We start from the raw sequence: 23,941 nt of genomic DNA, 5'->3' as shown, positions 1-23,941 counted from the left end.
GAACTAACTTAAGACAAAATCCTAAACTTACTACTTTTGGTATTCACAGAAGTTAGGATTTTGTCTTAAATTGGTCTTAAGACAGACTTAAGACAAAATCCTAACTTAAGTCTGTCTTAAGTTTGTCTTAAGACAGACTTACGACAAAATCCTAACTTTTAGGATTTTGTCCTAAATTAGTTCTGTGAATCTGGCCCAATATAATCTGAAAAGGTTGACGTATATATTAAAGAATTTGAGTTGAGGAAGATTTGCAGGCTTTTCAGAAGAGTTGTCCTGTTAATGGGAAGAGGCCGAGAAGGGGTAAAGAAGTGATACTTGTAATCCTAGCTCTGCACCGCAGGCATTCTCAAGTCATAAAGATAGAATAGTCCCGCCTACGCCTGGGGACCCCAAAACCCTTCTTTATATGTCCATTCTTTTGATGTTGGAGTAGCCACCGCACTGATGATCAGTCTGGTGACGCCTCCAAAGGTTTGCAAGAGGGTAGCTAAAACTACATTTTATGTGCAGTCAACAGCTTCCATTACCCAGAATGCACTGTACTGGCAATTTGCTTAACAGCCTCAGTTGTTTTTGAACGGGAGAGCATGACACTCCACAGGGGAAGAATTATACATAATAATACATATCACAGTGGCAGATGTCACTCTGTAGTTATAGTTAGTAACCGGGTTTCCGTACGAGATTGATTTTTTGGGTTGCTAATAACTTTGGCACAGTTTGACGAATCTTCACAAAACATTCCACAAAAAGGGTTAAGTCAGCTCAGTTCCTTCCACATAAGTTTCAGGGTGATCTGTCAAGTGGGCGATGAGAAAAACAGGGGGGGGGCCAGGCCAGTGAGTAGAATAATTTTTTAACAAAAGAAGCTTTCAACCCCCTTCCCTTTACTCGACTATTAAATGGCCCTTGGGGCCCCATGCCCCGGGGCTTGTTAAAATAATTATAACGGGAGGGGGAGCTGAGGGCTCCTTTACCTAATGTGGGGTACAGACAAAGGCTTAGTGCAAGTTATAAAATTAAGTAAAGCATTTCAGACTATATATTTCCATATATTGGGCCCGATTCACAGAACTAACTTAAGACAAAATCCTAAACTTACTACTTTTGGTGTTCACAGAAGTTAGGATATAGTCTTAAGTTTGTCTTAAGACAGACTTAAGACAAAATCCTAACTTAAGTCTGTCTTAAGTCTGTCTTAAGACAAACTTAAGACAAAATCCTAGCTTCTGTGAATACCAAAGGTAGTAAGTTTAGGATTTTGCCTAAAGTTAATTCTGTGAATCGGCCCCATTATCTTTCAAACAACACAATGGAGTGCACTTTAATAGACATATACACATGACCAGACAATGTATATATTTTTTTGGGAAAATTATGTTTTTATTCGAAGTTTCTCATTGATTGCTATCCCATGTAAGATGAGACGTGGAATGGTTGTTTACGCACTGTCCATTGGTGTTTTTGTTTGTTTTATAATTAGTGGTCTTGTTCTATTTTCAACATATGTTGTCAAATGTCTAAATTATGTTCATGCATATGCCCTTTGTCCCTGAAGTTTTGGTTACCGTTTCTTACTCATTTTTATGATCTCATTGTACAGGAGTTTGTGCTAGTCGCATGTCTTTCTACGCCGCATGCGATTCTTCCTCTTCATGGACATTACTACGGTGGCCGAGATGATCGATCGCATGTCAGGATAGCCTGTGCTGCAAGGACTGGGCAGAGACAATCCTTGCCACAAACAAGACTGGCTCTGGTTCAGAAGCATGAGCAGAATAACCCAGTCTGTAGCAGGAAAGCTCTTCCCTCTCCATGGCACATTCCAGAACGGTCTCTCTCTGCCTCCCCACATACATTAGAAAGCACCTGGAATCCGCATTCAAATCCATACTCACCTGGAAGGATTTGATGAAGGTCCACAGGAGGGTACGGATGCCCTCCCCCTTGCTCAGCAGCTTTACCAATCGCATCACTCGGAACAGACGGAAAAACGTGATGGAGATACGGGAGCTGTCCTCTGAGCTCTGAGAGAGAGAAAGAGAGAGAAATGAGCATGGACTGGATCCAGGGGAGCGTTTATGAGACCTGAAGATCAGGCGCTTCACAGCAACGGAAGACTAGCATCATCAGCGGGAAAAGGTTAAGATGTAGCTGCACAACCAATGGGAGAGCACTCAACTGTAGCAATGGAGTCGAAACATCTCAGGAAACACAACACGACTGATGGAAGAGACATCGACTGTAACAATGGAGTCGAAACAACTCAGTAAACACAACACGACTGATGGAAGAGACATCGACTGTAACAATGGAGTCGAAACAACTCAGGAAACACAACACGACCGATCGAAGAGACATCGACTGTAGCAATGGAGTAAAAACAATTCAGGAAACACAACACGACTGATGGAAGAGACATCGACTGTAACAATGAAGTGGAAACAACTCAGGAAACACAACACGACCAATGGAAGAGACATCGACTGTAACAATGGAGTCGAAACAACTCAGGAACCACAACACGACCGATCAAAAGCACATCGACTGTAGCAATGGAGTCGAAACAACTCAGGAAGCACAACATGACCAATGGAAGAGACATCAACTGTAACAATAGAGTCGAAACATCTCAGGAAGCACAACATGACGGATGGAAGAGACATCGACTGTTGCAATGGAGTTGAAACAACTCAGGAACTACAACACGACCGATCGAAGAGACATCGACTGTAGCAATGGAGTCGAAACAACTCAGGAAACACAACACGACTGATGGAAGAGACATCGACTGTAACAATGGAGTCAAAACAACTCAAGAAACACAACACGACTGATGGAAGAGACATCGACTGTAACAATGGAGCCTAAACAACTCAGGAAGCACAACACGACCCATGGAAGAGACATCAACTGTTGCAATGGAGTCTAAACAACTCATGATCCACAACAAATCTAAAGGAAGAGTAAAGTATTGTATCAACAGAGTTGAAACAACTCTCTTACCACAACACAATCAATGGAAGCACACTCAACTTTAACAATGAAGTCGAAACAACAACACGACCGATCGAAGAGACATCGACTGTAGCAATGGAGTCGAAACAACTCAGGAAACACAACACGACTGATGGAAGAGACATCGACTGTAACAATGAAGTGGAAACAACTCAGGAAACACAACACGACCAACGGAAGAGACATCGACTGTAACAATGGAGTCGAAACAACTCAGGAACCACAACACGACCGATCAAAAGGACATCGACTGTAGCAATGGAGTCGAAACAACTCAGGAAGCACAACAAGACCAATGGAAGAAACACCGACTGTAGCAATGGAGTCGAAACAACTCAGGAAGCACAACATGACCAATGGAAGAGACATCAACTGTAACAATAGAGTCGAAACAACTCAGGAAGCACAACATGATGGATGGAAGAGACATCAACTGTTGCAATGGAGTCTAAACAACTCATGATCCACAACAAATCTAAAGCAAGAGTAAAGTATTGTATCAACAGAGTTGAAACAACTCTCTTACCACAACACAATCAATGGAAGCACACTCAACTTTAGCAATGGAGTCGAAACAACTCAGGAACTACAACACGACCGATCGAAGAGACATCGACTGTAGCAATGGAGTCGAAACAACTCAGGAAGCACAACATGACGGATGGAAGAGACATCGACTGTAGCAATGGAGTCGAAACAACTCAGGAAACACAACACGACCGATCGAAGAGACATCGACTCTAACAATGGAGCCTAAACAACTCAGGAAGCACAACACGACCAATGGAAGAGACATCAACTGCTGCAATGGAGTCTAAACAACTCATGATCCACAACAAATCTAAAGCAAGAGTAAAGTATTGTATCAACAGAGTTGAAACAACTCTCTTACCACAACACAATCAATGGAAGCACACTCAACTTTAGCAATGGATTTGAAACAACTCAGGAACTACAACACGACCGATCGAAGAGACATCGACTGTAGCAATTGAGTCGAAACAACTCAGGAAACACAACACGACTGATGGAAGAGACATCGACTGTAACAATGAAGTGGAAACAACTCAGGAAACACAACACGACCAATGGAAGAGACATCGACTGTAACAATGGAGTCGAAACAACTCAGGAACCACAACACGACCGATCAAAAGGACATCGACTGTAGCAATGGAGTCGAAACAACTCAGGAAGCACAACATGACCAATGGAAGAGACATCAACTGTAACAATAGAGTCGAAACAACTCAGGAAGCACAACATGATGGATGGAAGAGACATCGACTGTGGCAATGGAGTCGAAACAACTCAGGAACTACAACACGACCGATCGAAGAGACATCGACTGTAGCAATGGAGTCGAAACAACTCAGGAAGCACAACATGACGGATGGAATAGACATCGACTGTAGCAATGGAGTCGAAACAACTCAGGAAACACAACACGACCGATCGAAGAGACATTGACTCTAACAATGGAGCCTAAACAACTCAGGAAGCACAACACAACCAATGGAAGAGACATCAACTGTTGCAATGGAGTCTAAACAACTCATGATCCACGACAAATCTAAAGGAAGAGTAAAGTATTGTATCAACAGAGTTGAAACAACTCTCTTACCACAACACAATCAATGGAAGCACACTCAACTTTAGCAATGCAGTCAAAACAACGCAGGCACACAACACAAGAACAGAGCTGTCCTCTGAGCTCTGAGAGAGAGAAAGAGAGAGAAATGAGCATGGACTGGATCCAGGGGAGCTTTTATGCAGACCTGAGGATCAGGCGCTTCACAGCAACGGAAGACTAGCATCATCAGCGGGAAAAGGTTACGATGTAGCTGCACAACCAATGGGAGAGCACTCAACTGTAGCAATGGAGTCGAAACAACTCAGGAAACACAACACGACCGATCAAAGAGACATCGACTATAGCAATGGAGTCGAAACAACTCAGGAAACACAAACGACTGATGGAAGAGACATCGACTGTAACAATGAAGTGGAAACAACTCAGGAAACACAACACGACCAATGGAAGAGACATCGACTGTAACAATGGAGTCGAAACAACGCAGGTACAACAACACAAGCAATGGAACGGTACTCAACTATTGTAAGATTCACAGGAAACCAATGGCGGATGTCATATGGCAAACTAGAACCAGGGAGTTGAAACTTTCAGACATGCAATCACAAACAGAAGAGCATTCAATTATAACAAAAGGGTCAAGAAACTACGGGATAGCTGCACAAATATTTATTTCTATTGCTATTTATACTTGAAAAGCACATGAACAACCAAGGAAGGCAACCTGGCTCTGGCTGAATGGAACAAAAAGGGCTGTACGCAATCAACAACTACTCTGTGAAGAGCCAAGTTTTGAAAATGTTCCTAAAGGCAAGATGACCGCAGGTGGATCGACGAGTGGGGGCAATTATTCCAGAGCTGACAGGCCCACACCAGAAAAGCTCACCGCCTGCTCGAGCTTGACTGAATGGAGGAACATTTAATCCGTTAGTGTTTGCAGCACATAAAGGTCTTTGAGGGACATAACGTCGCAGTTTATTCAAAAGCATACGTAGTACTTCTTGGTAAAATGCCCGCTGAGTCAAGCACAATGACTTAAACAAAATGCTTGTGGGCAAGGGGAGTCAGTGAGGTGAGTCCAGGGCTGCTTTAGTAGCATCACCTCATGGCAGGGGCTGTCTCAGCCCACTGGATCCCAGCTAACCCCTTGATGAGATGTGTAGGAGCACCTAAAACAGGGCATTTCATGTTCAAGTCTGTTCAAAATGGCACTTTGGACTACTACTGCCACTAGCAAGGGAGGTCAGAATATGTAGAAGCAGGGGGCAGGGAGTTTATTGACACAGGATGAGAGCGAGTCATCACAGTCCATTTGCAGCCCTAAGTTCTGAACTGAAGTTGCCCCCACTGGGGGAAATTCTCCTCCAAAGGCCAGAGGTCTGTTGGTGGAGCAGGCCTAGATTTTCCAGGTGGGAAAACACAACTTCGGTATTTTCACTATTCAATTTGAGTGAGCTGGCGCCCAATCAACTTGAGATGTCAGACATACAATCACAAAAAGAGGTTGTTCAAAGTGCATAAAGAAGTGCACGCTCACATCGAACACACAAAGTGCATGGTAGTAAGATACCCACATCAAGAGGCATTAATAGTGGCTGATTTCCAAAATGGAAGTTAAAGTGCAGGCTTGGAATAGATGCCTTGGGGGCTCTGCCGGTTCTCCATACACCTCAGTTTAGGGAACCGCCTCAAGCATGCCAGGGGGCCCTCACCTCCATCCACACAGCCCTCACCTCTCTCCAGACACACTCCACCTCTGCCATCATTCACCCCGGACGCTCACACCTCTTCCCTGTAACATGTATTGTATCGATGACAGACAGTGAAGGGTGAAGCCTGTTACCTCTCCGACGTGAAATCCGTTCTGTGCCCGGAGGAGCAGACGACAATGATGATGATGATGATGATGATGATGATGATGATGATGACGATGATGATGAGGAAGACGACGGCGATGATAATGATGATGATGATGATGATGAAGACGACGGCGATGATGATGATGATGATGATGACGATGATGATGATGATGATGATGATGATGATGATGATGATGACGATGATGATGAGGAAGACGACGGCGATGATAATGATGATGATGATGATGAAGACGACGGCGATGATGATGATGATGATGATGACGACGATGATGATGATGATGATGAAGATGACGACAATTATGATGACAACGATGATGATGATGATAATGATAAGAACAGCCGTCCCAAGGTGACACGTGAGAGACACAATGACAGATGAGACAAAGCAAAAGATGAGCAACAAAGCGCCAATGAGAGACAGTCACAGACATGACAGTGACAGAGGAGACAAAGGGACACATGAAAGACAGACTGACAGATGAAAGACAGTCACAGATGAAAGACAGACTGACAGATGAAAGACAGTCACAGATGAAAGACAGACTGACAGATACAAAACATAAACAGGTGAGAGACGCAGTCACTGAGGAGAGCCAGCGACAGGCAGCCGTGCAAGCTGAAAGGCGCTCCCAGTGCACATCTCTGGGGCACCAATGAATGCCGCAGAGCAAAGGAATGACCATCCCAGATGACTGAGCATGGTGCAGTGCATCTGTGGAACCAAGTATCTCACTGACTATCATTGCACCAGAACAACCAATGCCCCTAGAATCTTAAAAAAGGATAATCTACCCCAAATGCATGAAAGTCTCATATTCAAAGCGGTGATCTCAGTCAGCACCAGCAGCAAGAATTAAAAGTAAGTCGTGTTTGTAACCTGCTCAATAGACATAGCTGAGAGCCGTCACGCTCCATCACTCCTGGCCAGGTGCACTCGTGCTCTGCAGTATCACAACTCACTAAGAAGAACACTCATAAGGTGGTCAGTCCTTCATATTCACCAGCAGCTTCCGAGGATCACTATATGAGGGCTAGCTGATATTCACCAGCAGCTTCCGTGGATCACTATGTGAGGGCTAGCTGATATTCACCAGCAGCTTCTGCGGATCACTATATGAGGGCTAGCTGATATTCACCAGCAGCTCCTGCGGATCACTATATGAGGGCTAGCTGATATTCACCAGCAGCTTCCGAGGATCACTATATGAGGGCTAGCTGATATGCACCAGCAGCTTCCGAGGATCACTATATGAGCCTAGCTGATATTCACCAGCAGCTTCCGAGGATCACTATATGAGGGCTAGCTGACATTCACCAGCAGCTTCTGCTGATCACTATATGAGGGCTAGCTGATATTCACCTGCAGCTTCCGAGGATCACTATATGAGGGCTAGCTGATATTCACCAGCAGCTCCTGCGGATCACTATATGAGGGCTAGCTGATATTCACCAGCAGCTTCTGCGGATCACTATATGAGGGCTAGCTGATATTCACCAGCAGCTTCCATGGATCACTATATGAGGGCTAGCTGATATTCACCAGCAGCTCATGCGGATCACTATATGAGGGCTAGCTGATATTCACCAGCAGCTTCCATGGATCACTATATGAGGGCTAACTGATATTCACCAGCAGCTTCCATGGATCACTATATGAGGGCTAGCTGATATGCACCAGCAGCTTCCGAGGATCACTATATGAAGGCTAGCTGATATTCACCAGCAGCTTCCGAGGATCACTATATGAGGGCTAGCTGATATTCACCAGCAGCTTCCATGGATCACTATATGAGGGCTAGCTGATATGCACCAGCAGCTTCCGAGGATCACTATATGAAGGCTAGCTGATATTCACCAGCAGCTTCCGAGGATCACTATATGAGGGCTGGCAGATATTCACCAGCATATTCTACTATGTCGCTTATATTTGCTGACTGAATCTAGCATCTATAGCAGATGCGTTTGCAGTCTTAACTGCACCTGCCGCAAGAATGAACACGCTTTTTCCCCTAGAGTTCCACTTGCAGCCTTCTTTATCCATGGGGTGGTGCACGGGAGACATCGTTTACATCGAATGCACTACAACGCATTCCATTACAACGAAGTTGTTACAACAACTGCGTTGTTACAAGGCGAACCATTACATCGCAAATCGTTTCAAAGACTTGCAGTAGGAGGGCGCGCTGGTGTTGAATTTACAATCCAACACCTACCCTGCTGTTGCACAAACTGGAGTAGGGTTAGTAAATGATATTATTCCTAAGTCTAGCGCACCCCCTACAGCAAGTCGTTGTAAAGACTTGTGATGTAATGGTTCGTGTTGTAACAACGTGGTTGTAACGACCACGTTGTAATGGAATGCATTGTATCGCATTCGTTGTAAAGAGTTATATTTGTGGTGCACTGTGTGGAAGGGTTTCTGCCTCTACCCTGTGCAGCAGCACACACCACCTGGCCAGTGTTTACTTGATTTAAAATACATGCAAGGGCTGAATTTACCTAACCGGAATGAGTTAGGAGTCCCCAGTATATGTCAACATGTTTCGAGCTTCCCCAAAGCTCTTCTTCAGGACTACACAGGGTCCAGCCCTGTGCGTGCCACTCCAAAGGTGACCTAACATTAAGAAAATTAGTGAAAAAATGATAAAGAAAGAAAGAAAACACTGCAACTAATATGCATACATTAATTTATACATACGATAGACCCATTGGTAACGTAGTATTAATTTAGAGGCAAAATTGTGCCCCATGTTCTTGAGGGGCTCGTTTTCAAATTGTGATCTGGGCTCTCCTCGTCGGCACACTACCTATTAACTCCCCTCGCGACCGCATATTTTCTTCCCAGTATCTCACCCCTGTTTTTAGATATACCAACTAGGAGCTAGAATAAAGGTACTGCGCCCACTAGTTAGGTATTTTTAACTCACTTCTCCCACTCCACATCATCACTACACTACACATATTTTTCACAAAAGTTCTCCTACGTAACTTAGCAAGTCGCAGCTCGCCTCAGTCCGCAGCGGATTGAGATGGCCCCTATGATGAAGCATGTCACCGTGGGGCAACCCTGGTGAGTGAGGAGAAAGAGATTCTTCTTTCCTGTCTGCAGACTTTCCCACTCACATTGAGCGGAAGTCTATCTCCCATTGCTAGGTTCTTTATGCGACATCTCGGATTTTGTTGGTATTCACATCATCATCATCATCAAATGGTGGCGTTTATTACCATCAGAGGTGTCATCATTAGGAGGTCCTGCATCGTCACCCAAACTAGATACATTTCTGGCAGTGCCACTGTTTACTATAATAGGAAAACAAACTATGAACCCCTGCCAAGGGACATGTGCTCATCAAAAACAAATTTCCACTTTTGGAATTTGTTTTTGATAAACAAAGATATTTGCTTTGCGGGTGTCCTAGAGAGGACACCCGCAAAGCACAGCTTCAATGCGTTCAGCTGAACCTGAAGGCAAAAGACCTCCGCCGGCCTGGCAAGATCTCGACAAATGGCTGCATTACTCTGCCATGTCAAGAGAGTACATCCCTCTGCTGACCTGGCAGAACAGAGCACAGCCCACCCACCTATACATAACCCCCAAGTCCTCTCACAGCTGACCATGAGGGTGTAAGGTATTTACAGTTCCTGTCATAGCTCCTTGATGCAGCCTTACATCCTTAGTAGTGCAAATACATTGCACAGCTTTCCATGTATGTCCTGCCCTCTCACCACAGTATTCAAAGTCAGTGACCTGTAAGAAGGCACAGAAGAAACAATGCTCTCTCCTCCCCAGGACAGTATCCCACCCTCCGAGCTATCCTGCACTATATGAAACAAACCAGAGAGGAGAAGAAGTGATTGGTTGACAGACACAGACTGACCGGACAAGAAAGATTTACAAGAGACAAGAATATATGAGACACATTGACAGTCGCTCAAGACAAGGCCATAAGAAGGACGCACACTGGCAGGCGTGCGTCCCACAGATGTGCCCAGCCGCAGGGGCCTGGTGATGCCAGAGAGGGTTTGAGCATCTCATCTGCAGCATGGTGAAGCTTGGCACCAAAGACCTACTCACGTTCACTTCCGTCACTGCGATGTCCACCAGGCTGCCCACCACAATCAAGGCATCAAAGGTATTCCAGGCATCGCAGAAGTAGTGCTAGAGGAAGAAAAGACGGATGTTATTAGAGAGAGCACACAGAAGGAAGGGGCCCACTGGAATCAGAAAGAGAGCAGACAGCAACAGCCGCTGCCATTTGAGAGTACACAACAAGATGCAATTTTGAGAAAACACAGTTGTCCCGTGGGCAGAATGTCGCTAAAGATCTATCACCCCTCTGACGTCTGATACCCTATGGCTGCATATCAATGAATGAGTTACCAGGCACAATATACAATACAAACATGATGCATTATTGCAACAGCGTCATATGCCGAACATCAATGGAGGTGCATAAAGTGCTCATTGCAAGAAACAGATTTGAATATATACATATACTTCAAAATAACACGCGGTATCCACAAATCGTATTCCACATCAACACGACTATATCAACGTCTTGAGTTATGTGGGAAGGGTAACCATTTGGGTGTGCCAACATTTTGATCCAAATGGAATTAAACCGTGGGTCTCATTCGGACAGCGCCGTGTGACTGCTGTTCGTAGTTGGAAGCAACTCCAACGTTTGCAAAGTATGCAACACCTTGGACCAATGACAGTGTTAGTCTGTAATGGTGCAATCCACGTCGGCTTCATTACAAGATAACAGCTGCACGGCACAGGATTATTCTATGTCTGGGGAGGGTGGAAAGTGTATACCAAGAAAGAAACTTAAGGGCTCTTCTAATATCCAAAGAATGCAAAGATCTTTCTGCTGGGAAGATGGATTGATGAAAAATACTGGTAAGAAAATAGTCTGATTTAAGTGAAAATCAGATACAACCTTGTGAATAAAGAAGGATGTGTTCTTAGAGTTGCTTTTTGCTATGAAATACTGTACAGGCTAGACAGCTGAAAGATCTTGGAGTTCGCTCACTCTTCTAGTGGAAGTAATGGCTACCACAAAAGCTACCTTCTGTGAAAGGAGCGGCAAGGAGGTCTTGTGTATAGGCTCATATGGAAGAGCCATTAACTTTGATGAAGGCAGATTCTGTTCCCATGAAGGTGGGGGTGGTCTAATTGGAGGGTACACCTTTTTCAATCCTTCCAAGACGCGTTTGATTCAAAGGATGGTGAAAAAAGTTGTTTTAAAATAATTTTTGTAATGGCCCTTTACAGATGGACTTTATTAGAAGATTGCTGACTTGGCACAATGAATTGAGTAATGAACAATAATCTCCTCTTGGAAAAGAGCGGGGTTACACCCGTTATTAAGGCACCATACAATAAATATTCTCCATTTGAAAGCGTAGATTGATATAGTGGATGGGCGTTTGGCTTCTTGGAAAATGTTCACGGAGTCTTCTGGTACCTTCAAACGGCCTCCGATCTTTGATAGCTTTGGGGTTCACGTAGAGCAAGGGGTCACATGACCATGAGCCCCGTTTGGATCCAAGACCCCATAGATAGTCCTTCTGTGGATCCGTGATTGACATCTGTCCATCACACCTACGACAGGGCTGAAAACCTGATTTATCAGTTGAAGACATGTTCATAGCACTGCACCAAAAACACTTTGGAGAGCAGAGTCCTCACTGCAGAGCTGAGGAAAGAAGCTCAAAATCTCTGTTGAAAGGTGAGATCGGTGTGCTGAGGTGGGCAAGGCAAAAGCTCCAGTGATGTCATCCCAACTCAGTTTCTAGCATTCGGTCAGAGCCAGCGCCTCGTATGGGCGCCAGAGAGCTATGTCAAAGGTTTCTGGATCCGCACTAGTCCCTGGGAAACAAAGGGGGCAGGCATTGCACAATAGAAACCCAACATCCTGAACAGAGTACAACAGAGACAAAGCACATAGGGCAAGTACGGCAAAGAGAAAACACAATAAGGCCTGGTATCTTCAAGAAAAGAAAGTACACAACGAGAGGATGCTGGGTCTCAGAAAAAAGAATAAATCTGGGATAGCCATTTTCAGAAAAAGAGAGAGAGCCCACAATGAGCACAAGCATTATAGGTAGAAATAACACATCAAAGACAAATCATGCACCACAGACAATCATCCCCGAAAACAACACACAATAAGGACAGCTGTCAACATAAAGAAACCACTGAACAAGAACATCCATCACTAGAGAGCAGTAACACAACAAGGACATGAAACACTCAAGAGCATTGGACAGCATTCAGGAAATGGACAATGAAGGTGGGTGTCATCAGGAGAACAATCATACAATAAGACACCCCTGGACAGCTCTATCAGACAGGGCCACACACTCATCAGGAGAACAATTAAACAACAAGACACTCCGGGACAGCTCTATCAGACACACAATCACCAGGAGAACAATCGTACAACAAGACACCCCCGGACAGCTCTGTCAGACAGGACCACACAATCATCAGGAGAACAATCATACAACAATACACTCCTGACAGCTCTGTCAGACAGGGACACACAATCACCAGGAGAACAATCATACAACAAGACACTCCGGGACAGCTCTATCAGACAGATCCACACAATCATAAGGAGAACAACCATACAACAAGACACTCCGGGACAGCTCTATCAGACAGGACCACACAATCACCAGGAGAACAATCACACAACAAGACACTCCGGGACAGCTCTATCAGACAGGGCCACACAATCATCAGGAGAACAATCACACAACAAGACACTCCCGGACAGCTCTATCAGACAGATCCACACAATCATAAGGAGAACAATCATACAACAAGACACTCCGGGACAGCTCTATCAGACAGGACCACACAATCACCAGGAGAACAATCACACAACAAGACACTCCGGGACAGCTCTATCAGACAGGGCCACACAACAAGTTCCAAAATTGTCAACCACAATCACCTGACTGTTGGACAGGCCACATGAAGGGCCGCTCTCCCCCGGCCCAACCAGGCCCGAGCCAGCCATGCAAGTACCACACACCACCATTGCACGTCCACCGTCCCCGCAGGGACCCCCACACTCGAACCTGTTGACCGCGTAGGCCGACCCACTACCGGCCTGCGCGCCCATCCTGGGCGCCATCTTGGACACTCCACCACGAGGCCGCCTGGCCCCCGATCGACCTCAACCCTGGGCCTGGCCAGGCCTCAGACATTCCGGCACCAACATCCACCCAGGAGGTGAGCGGGCTACTTGGTCAGTCAATGGGAGCAAGAGGTGTCGATGGCTCTCCCCCGCCAAGTACCGCTCGCCCATCGCCTCCCCGGGCGCTGGCTCCACCCCCCTGCTGGGTGTCTGAACTCCCTCATCCCGGACCTCCCGACCTCCAAGTGCGAGGGTCCGGACATCAAAGCACACCAGCCCTATAACTGGGGCAGCTCCAGAGCAGGACGGGAGTTGTATCTTGGAGTCGAGAGACGCAAAGAAGAACTCATCCTTGACGGACTACTGGCGCTGCCGTAGCTCTGTCTTGTGCACCCTCGTCTTGCCTGCTGGCGCTGCCGCGGCTTTTGGGAACCACCCTATCCTTCATCGTCGTCGGGACCTGCTGGCGTGGCCGCGGACCGTTTGTAACCACCACCTTCATCGGGACCTGCTGGCTCTGCCGCGGACCGTCGTCTTCCTTCATCCATCTCGGGACCTGCTGGCTCCGCCGCGGCCCGTTCATCTACACCACCGAGCTCGAGGATTGAGAGCTATTTCCATCTTTTTGGTAACAAGACTGTCCCGCTACCCTTTTCCCAAACAGAGACCAGAATAGAGGGGACCCCTGAGTCCAGACCTCCTTGTACCATTCTACCGTACTTGAAGCATTACCTATAAAGTATCGTTGAACTTTATCATTGTGTGGTGTCCGTCTGTGGGGGGGGGAGTTACTTGTCTGTACGATTCACTGGAGACGGCTCTCCCCGGAGACCTCTCCCCTTATCCTCGGCCGACCCTCCCGGTCCGTCTAACATTGGTGGCCAGCGACGGGATCCGAATCACCGCATAAACCGTACAGAGAGTAGCTCACCCCACGGCGAATCACGATGTCAACTAAAGACAGCGGATCAACGGAGAAATTCCAGATGGAGAAATTGGACGAGTACAGCCATCGTGAACTTAAACAGTTCTGTATCGAATTAGGTATCGCTACCACCGGACTAAATACCAAAGATGACTTTAAGCAGGCCCTAGAATCTTGGGCAGAAACCGGGGCTGCCGGAACCCCCGATCAAGACATCGCAGCACAAACCCCCATGGCCCCTGAAGAGCGAAGAACGGGTCTCTCGCCAGACGAGATCCAGGAACGAGAAAGAACCCGACTACACGAGCTGGAAATGGCCCGGCTCAAAATGGACGTTGAACTGAAGTTGGCCGAACAGAAAATCAACTTAGAGCACCTGCGTCTCCGAGAAGAAAGAGAGGAGAAACAGAGACAAAGGGAGCTCGAGGAAAAGAAACTGGCATATGAACATGAGCGGAAATTAGCTGAAATCGACCTACGCAAACAGAATAAAGAAGCAGGGGTGCCCGAGCAACCCCACACTCCAGGGGCAACAGAGAAGAAGGTACACATCCCCAAGGATGTCGTTCGAGAATACTTCCGAGAGGACGACATCCAGCAATGGTTTAAGGCCTATGAAATCGCTATGACTGCACACCGGATCGATAGAAGCGATTGGGGGGCCGGTCTGTGGGGGAGATTCCTCAATGAGGGCCGCGACGCCCTGCTGCAACTCCCGGACCACCAGATGACCTCCTATGACCATATGAAAGCTGCACTCCTCACCCGCTATGGCCTCACACCCGAGATGTACCGTCAGAGGTTCCGAGACTGCACCCGCATCCCCGGTACAACTTGGGTGGACTATGTCAATTACTTTAGCCGAGCCTTCGAGGGCTGGATCAAAGGAAGCAAGGTCACAACCTACGAACAACTGTTCAATCTTATGGTATGGGAGCATCTGTCGAACAATTGCTTCATTGAACTTCGCCAGCACCTCCTCGACAGCAAGTTAACGGATCCTTGGCAGCTCGCAGCCGAAGCAGACCGGTGGGAGATCACCAGAGTGAGTCGAAATGGGTCCTACGAACAGAACCGGAACAACAATGGTCAGCACCGTCCCCGAGGAGGTGGAGGCCAAGGACGCGGAAGAAGCAACGCTCCGGTCACCCCCACTACCAGCCCCACCCCCCCGGCCAACCGGGGCAGCACCCCAGCGCGACCGGGACATCGAGCCAATGTTACCTGCCATCGATGCCAACGAGTCGGACACTATGCAAACGACCCAAACTGCCCCCAGTACCAGAGCCCAAGACCCCGCCAAGTAGCCGCTGCTGCTCTGGGGGAGGAACAGATCTCAGAGGAACAAGAAGAATATGAACAGGAACACCAAGAATGGGAGCCAGCCGCCATGGCTCTCGCCTGCCTAGGGGGGAGAGACATGGTCCCGCGGGTCCCCCTACCCGCTAATACCCAGAAGTACAGCCAATGGGTGGGCATCAATGGACGCCGGGCTGAAGCCCTTCGTGACACTGGGGCCAGTGTAACAGCCGTCCGCTGTCACCTGGTGACCCCCGAACAATACTTACCAAACATTCTCTGCCCTGTACGTTCAGCCGATAACTCAGAAAGTCTGTGTCGGATGGCCTGCGTCCCCTTCGAATGGGGAGGGGTCTCCGGCATGTTGAAGGTGACGGTCCGAGATGATGCCCCCGTAGACTGCCTCCTGGGTAATGACCTGGAAAGCTCTCCATGGGCAGCAGTCGAACGAAAAGAGCACCTGGGGATGCTGGGCGTCCCGGACTGGGCGTGCGTCACCACCCGGTCCATGACCGCCCGTGCCAACACCCGCCCAGAGGAACTCGAATGGCCGGCGCCACCGCCTCCGGTCGCCCCCGCCGAAACCACCGACCGTGACGTCCCCCCCGAACCAGCTCAACCTCCAGACCTCGCTAACCTCGACCAGTGGCCTCAAGAGGGGGGGCCCACGCAAGAACAATCTCGCCAAGAACAAAAGACCTGTCCCTCCCTCGAGGGACTCCGCCAGCAAGCGCTAGCCCAAAGCGCAGGGGATACCTCCGGAACTCACTGGGTCTACTGGGACAATGATCTGCTGTACAGTGAGCAAAGAATCGCGGAGCTGGGGGCCAGCCGAGTCCTAGTGGTACCCCTCCGTTTTAGAGACTTTCTGCTAAACCTGGCCCACGATGTCCCCCTGGCAGGACACTTGGGTCAAGACAAAACCTATAGCCGCCTGGTGACCCACTTCTTCTGGCCCAAAATGAGGGACAATGTACACCAGCATTGCCGATCTTGCCCCACGTGCCAAGCCAGTGGGAAGAGCGGCCGCAAACTGAAAGCCCCCCTGCAACCTTTTCCCGTGGTCACCACCCCGTTCGAGAGGGTCGGAATCGATATCGTAGGGCCCCTGGACCCGCGCACAAAACAAGGCCATCGATTCATCCTGGTGCTAGTGGACCACGCCACCCGCTACCCGGAGGCTGTTCCCCTGCGGACTGTGACAGCCCCGGTAGTCGGCCGGGCTCTGATGGGGATCTTCTCCCGGGTGGGCTTCCCCCGGGAGGTCGTCAGTGACAGAGGCACGAACTTTATTTCGAAATATATGAAATCTCTCTGGCAACAGTGCGGGGTTACCTACCGGTTCACGACCCCCTATCACCCTCAAGGAAACGGACTCGTTGAGCGGTTCAACCGCACGCTCAAAGGGATGATCGGGGGGTTGGAAGAGCCCCTCCGTCGCCAGTGGGATGTGCTGCTGCCGTGCCTCCTCTTCGCATATCGAGAGGTTCCCCAGAAGTCCCTGGGCTTCAGCCCATTTGAACTGCTATATGGACACCCCGTGCGCGGGCCGCTCAGCCTAGTTAAGGAAGGCTGGGAGATGCCCCCTCTAAAGAACCCGCCAGATGTTTTCCGCTACCTCCTAACACTCCGCAACCAGACCCGGCGATTCCGAGAACTAGCAAAAGCCAACCTAGAGGCCAGTCAAGAGGACATGAAAAGGTGGTATGACCGGAATGCCTCCTCCATCGAATTTGAACCTGGGCAACAGGTATGGGTGATGTCCCCCACCGAACCCTGCGCCCTACAAGACAAGTGGACAGGGCCCTTCAAGGTGGTCGAGCGCAAGGGTCCGGCTACCTATCTCATCGACTTGGAATCTTCCCGGAACCCCCTCCGGGTCCTCCACGCTAACAGACTGAAACCGCACTTTGTACGGACAGAACTCAGCCTCCTGATGGCCACCGACAATGGGGCTGAAGAGGACTCCGAGCCCCTCCCGGACCTCCTACGAACGCGGGAGAAAGACGGCTCCGTAGATGGGGTCCGACTCTCAGAGGCCCTCACCCGAGAGCAACGCCAGGAGTGCCAAGTTCTCCTGTCACAATTCGCCAGCCTGTTCTCCCTCACCCCAGGTGTCACTTCCTGGTGTACGCACGATGTGGACACGGGGGACAGCCCCCCTATCCGCCACCGGGCCTACCGCGTGCCAGATCGGGTACGGGCCTGCATCCAGGAGGAAGTAGCCAAAATGCTCACGCTCGGGGTCATCGAGCCCTCAGACAGCCCCTGGGCCAGCCCTGTAGTACTGGTCCCCAAAGCAGCTGCCCCCGGCACCACACCAGAACTCCGGTTCTGCGTCGACTACCGGGGCTTGAATGCGGTCACCAGGACAGACGCACATCCCATCCCCCGGGCAGATGAACTAATCGACCGCATGGGAGCTGCCCGCTACCTCAGTATCTTCGACCTGACGGCGGGCTACTGGCAAATCGGCCTCACACCCCGGGCACAAGAACGTTCTGCCTTTTCCACTCCCGATGGCCATTACCATTTCACAGTCATGCCCTTCGGCATGAAGAATGCCCCAGCAACATTCCAACGGCTCGTCAATCAGGTCCTGGCGGGGCTCGAAGGATTCAGCGCCGCCTACCTAGACGACATCGCTGTATACAGCAACCAGTGGTCCGAGCACCTCCACCACCTCCGAGCAGTGCTGCAAGCCCTTCAGCGAGCTGGCCTCACGATCAAGGCCAGCAAATGTCAAATTGGGCAAGGGTCTGTAACCTACCTCGGGCACCAGGTGGGAAGCGGCCTGGTGGCCCCTCTGCAGCTAAAAATTGCCGCCATCCAGTCCTGGCAGCCCCCCATTACCCAGACCGAGGTACGAGCCTTCCTGGGCCTCACGGGCTATTACCGAAGGTTCGTGAAAGACTATGGTACTATCGTGAGGCCCCTCACAGAACTCACGTCAAAAAATCAGCCCCAGAAAGTCAACTGGACCCCAGAGTGTCAAGCTGCATTTGAACAATTGAAAGCCGCCATGTGCTCCGCCCCTGTGCTCCAGGCCCCCGACTACAGCCGGGAGTTCATCGTCCAGACGGATGCCTCCGACCATGGCATTGGGGCAGTCCTGTCTCAAGTGAACCCCGAAGGCCGTGATCAACCGGTGGCCTTCATCAGCCGGCGACTCCTACCACGGGAACAACGCTGGAGCACCATAGAGAGGGAGGCCTTCGCGGTGGTATGGGCCCTCAAGAAGCTCCTGCCCTACCTTTTTGGCACACCCTTTCGGGTACAGACCGACCACCGACCCCTGCAGTGGCTGATGCAGATGCGGGGGGAAAACCCGAAGTTACTACGCTGGTCCATCTCCCTACAAGGGATGGACTTCACAGTTGAACATCGGCCTGGGCCAGATCACGCCAACGCAGATGGCCTGTCCCGGTTCTTCCGCCTCGACGAGAAGAGTCCCCAAGAGAATGGGTAACTCTCCCCGCCTTCAGCTGGGGGGGACGCATGTTGGACAGGCCACATGAAGGGCCGCTCTCCCCCGGCCCAACCAGGCCCGAGCCAGCCACGCAAGTACCACACACCACCATTGCACGTCCACCGTCCCCGCAGGGACCCCCACACTCGAACCTGTTGACCGCGTAGGCCGACCCACTACCGGCCTGCGCGCCCATCCTGGGCGCCATCTTGGACACTCCACCACGAGGCCGCCTGGCCCCCGATCGACCTCAACCCTGGGCCTGGCCAGGCCTCAGACATTCCGGCACCAACATCCACCCAGGAGGTGAGCGGGCTACTTGGTCAGTCAATGGGAGCAAGAGGTGTCGATGGCTCTCCCCCGCCAAGTACCGCTCGCCCATCGCCTCCCCGGGCGCTGGCTCCACCCCCCTGCTGGGTGTCTGAACTCCCTCATCCCGGACCTCCCGACCTCCAAGTGCGAGGGTCCGGACATCAAAGCACACCAGCCCTATAACTGGGGCAGCTCCAGAGCAGGACGGGAGTTGTATCTTGGAGTCGAGAGACGCAAAGAAGAACTCATCCTTGACGGACTACTGGCGCTGCCGTAGCTCTGTCTTGTGCACCCTCGTCTTGCCTGCTGGCGCTGCCGCGGCTTTTGGGAACCACCCTATCCTTCATCGTCGTCGGGACCTGCTGGCGTGGCCGCGGACCGTTTGTAACCACCACCTTCATCGGGACCTGCTGGCTCTGCCGCGGACCGTCGTCTTCCTTCATCCATCTCGGGACCTGCTGGCTCCGCCGCGGCCCGTTCATCTACACCACCGAGCTCGAGGATTGAGAGCTATTTCCATCTTTTTGGTAACAAGACTGTCCCGCTACCCTTTTCCCAAACAGAGACCAGAATAGAGGGGACCCCTGAGTCCAGACCTCCTTGTACCATTCTACCGTACTTGAAGCATTACCTATAAAGTATCGTTGAACTTTATCATTGTGTGGTGTCCGTCTGTGGGGGGGGGAGTTACTTGTCTGTACGATTCACTGGAGACGGCTCTCCCCGGAGACCTCTCCCCTTATCCTCGGCCGACCCTCCCGGTCCGTCTAACACTGACCAAGTACACAATAATGTCAGCTGTCGTCAGGGAGCAGTCAAAGAGACCGAACATTTGCCCAGAGAGGTAGACACTATCAGATGACCCCACACAATGAGGAGAGCACTACCGACCCCGCGGACAGAGTGAGGGGCCCACTGGTCTCCACGTGGACCTCTCCGCAACAAGCGCACTCACCTTCGGTTTGAAGGCGATGATCTTCAGCACCATCTCCACGGTGAAGAGGCCGGTGAACACCATGTTGAGGATGTCCATGGCGTAGTTGAAAGGTTTCGACTGCTCGTAATGCTGGAAGAGAAGGAGACACATGTGAGACCTCTGAAGGACCATCACAGAGGGTGGGGGAAGAAGGCCCCATTGAGGGAGGGGGCACTCTAGGAAGGGCCCCACACTCAAGCATATAACATGTGAAATTAACGGTAAAATGAAGATAAGTCTAACCACGACCTTGTGATGTCAACCTCACAATTAGGGTGACATATGTCAGCGTTCGTAAATACACATAGGGCCAAGAGCAGAGGGGGAAGTATGACAGTGGGGTGTGGGGGTGGCGGGTGAGAGGGTGTAGACAATCTGAAATGCAGAAATAGCAATTGCCATATAGTCACTTACTTAAAACTAAAATATATATATGGATATATTCACACACATGTATAGAATACAGACATAGTGGGTAAATCTGATATTTCATGTGTTTCTAAGCACACTTGACATCTGTGTGCTATTCTATAGCTTGCTGTGCCTGCCACAGATATCCACATTAAATCTGTAAATCACAGATGCCAATGCTGACAGATCATTTAAGCCTTTCATCTTTCTAAGGTGGATACAATTCCTGAGCTATAGAGTCCCACCAAAATATCTTGACTGGGCCTCACCACAGCCTGTGACAGCTCCTGAGCTCCATAGCACCAAGCAAGACCCCACCTCTGAGGTCATGCCCCTGGGGGGTACCACCACGGTCCTGAGCAACAAGGAGAGAGATGGGTGGGATTTTAATAGAAGTAAGTTAGGCCTCACCCTGAGGTCACACCCCTCCATACTGCTGGGATACAGAGAGAGGGGTATCTGAGAACTCCAAAGTACCAAGTGAGACCCCACCTCTGGGGTCACAGCCCTCCATACTGCTGGGATACAAAGAGGGGGGTATCTCAGAATGCCAAAGGACCAAGTGAGACCCCACCTCTGAGGTGAAGCCCCTGTGGGAGCCTCCATACTGCTGGGATATAGAGAGAGGGGTATCTGGGAACTCCAAAGTACCAAGTGTGACCCTGCCTTTTAGGTCATGCCCCTGGGGGGTACCACCATGGTCCTGAGTAACAAGGAGAAGAATGGGTGGGGTTTTAATAGTACTAAGTTAGGACCCACCTCCTAGGTGAAGCCCCTCTGGGTGCCTCCATAGTGCTGGGATACAGAGAGGGGCATCTGAGAACCCCAAAGGACCAAGTGTGACCCTGCCTTTAAGGTCATGCCCCGGGTGCTGTGCCGGAAGCCTCCCGGTGACGTTTCCTCCATAGTGTTTGGGCATCTGCGCGTCCTACCTGCATGGCGAGTGCGATGGTGTTCAGGAGGATCAGCACGAACATGATGTATTCGAAGCCGGTGGAGTTGACCATAAACCACACCTTGTACTGGTATTGGTTCTTGGGTATATAGCGCCGCAGGGGCTGGGCCTTCAGAGCGTACTCCACGCACTGGCGCTGGTGGGAGAGACAAAGAGAAGACACGGTTACCACCAGAGAGCTTAGACCTGAAAGGAGTGACTGGAATCAAGGCCAGAGAGCCAGGTGAGAGACAATGCAACGCACAGGACTGCAGAGGTATCCACACCGGGCAAATGAAAGACAGCAGAGAGAACATAAGGGGCAAAAGGAGGCAGTCCCTGTAAAAAGACCTTCAGTTATTAGAGAAACACCTGAGGAGAGAACAGGAACACCTGAATGCAAAACAGAAAATTCTGGTGCAAAACAGAAACACCTGAGAGCAAAAGAGAAATGACTGAGGGTGAAAAAGAAAGTTCAGATAGCAGAAGAAAAACAAGTATAGGCAGAAAAGAAACTCCTGAGAACCAAAGAAAAGCAGCAGAGGGCAGACAAAAAACCAGCATAGAACCTGAGAATGAAAGTACCATGGAAGGCAAATACACCTTTGACATGCGAGTCAGATTTGGATGATTCTTGCGCCTTAGGAGTCATCCATTCTTTGAATTATAATTTTATTTTCAAAAGACATGTTATCTCATTCTCTTCAATCAGCAATAATTCATAAATGATCAATATGTATTCACTCCCTTTGTTTCACAACCCAATGCATTTTGGGTCTCTACCTGGACCTTCTTCAGGGGTCTAAGAAGTAACAAAATATAACAAAAGTCTTATCAGTCCATGATCCTGGTATAAAACATTTGTCATGTGAATTGTATTAAAATGATTAAGTGCATAATAAAAACTCTGGGGCAGATTTACAATAAGTGGCGCATCCCTGCATATCAGCTGGGATGCAGCAGTTATTGTGCGCCAAGGCTCCGTCACCCTGGATGCGCCACATTTACAATGACGCATCTGTGCCGAAAAGTGACGCATTGCTGGAGTTGCGTCGCAAGCGTGACGCAGCTCCAGCAATGCTTTGGTGGGCCCTATCTATCCAATGCTGCGTCAATCCTCACGCCTGCTTCAAGCAGGCGCAGGGTTTTGACGCAGCATTGTCCTGAATGTGACTGAATGAAATCTTGTAGATTTCACTCAGCCACTTTTAGGAGGCGTTCCTGTGCCGGAACGCCCCCCCCCCCTTGCGCCAGAATGCCTCCTTATGGCGCAGGGCTTTACAGCGTGACCCGTCTCCCAGATGCGTCATGTTGTAAATACCCCGCACCATGGCGCATCTTTTGCGCCACCGCTGCGTCACCAAAGTGACGCAACAGCAGTGTAAAAGCGGCACAAGGGGCTTGTAAATCTGCCCCACAGTCTCTTAAAGTAACATAATTACACGCTGTGGTACATTATAACTCCTAAAAACATAACTCATTAAAGTGCAGTAAGGGTTATATCAGAAAACAGAACACAAATCCATCCTTTATTGTCTCTTGCTGGTGTCAAGTAACTCACTCTAATCTAACTCATATTCTCGCCTTACCCGTTATGAATCTCTACCATGGTATCTAAACCCCAAGATGCGTGCCGCACAATCAGACTAACATAAATAGAAATATAACATTCTATCTCTGTATTCATAATGGATGACAATATGAAATTATTCATTGTTCCTTTTTAAAGTCTGGCCCTTCTGAATGCAAGTTTAAAAACCTGAGTATTATTACTCATGAGTTTGTATACCTTCGCGCTACGTGACGTAGAGCGTAACAGTGGTCACGTGGTGCTTTCTAGAAAATATTTAAAGGGAACCTGATTCACGAGCATTTAGAGAACAATAAAAAGCACAAAAAAAGAAGAAAAAAATAAATTAAAACTGAGTATGTAGGATGCCAATGCTATAACCATCTTTTCACAAAT

The 23,941-nt window shown here is 49.3% G+C and overlaps 1 protein-coding gene across 1 annotated transcript in view; it reads right to left on the bottom strand.

The window, feature by feature from the left end:
* Positions 1–23,941, bottom strand: part of CACNA1F (calcium voltage-gated channel subunit alpha1 F) — a 323,883-nt gene that overhangs the window by 88,792 nt on the left and 211,150 nt on the right. The window contains exons 28-31 of the mRNA XM_078664279.1: positions 21,974–22,132; positions 20,610–20,720; positions 10,571–10,654; positions 1,902–2,030 (exon numbers count right to left, since the gene is read on the bottom strand). Coding sequence (XP_078520405.1) covers positions 1,902–2,030; positions 10,571–10,654; positions 20,610–20,720; positions 21,974–22,132 — 483 coding nt within the window. The remainder of the gene's footprint in view (positions 1–1,901; positions 2,031–10,570; positions 10,655–20,609; positions 20,721–21,973; positions 22,133–23,941) is intronic.

The sequence above is a fragment of the Lissotriton helveticus genome, chromosome 10, assembly GCF_964261635.1.
Source record: "Lissotriton helveticus chromosome 10, aLisHel1.1, whole genome shotgun sequence".
Taxonomy (NCBI): Eukaryota; Metazoa; Chordata; class Amphibia; order Caudata; family Salamandridae; genus Lissotriton; species Lissotriton helveticus.
Note: the sequence above shows the minus strand (reverse complement) of the source record. Positions and strands in the feature narration are given on the sequence as shown.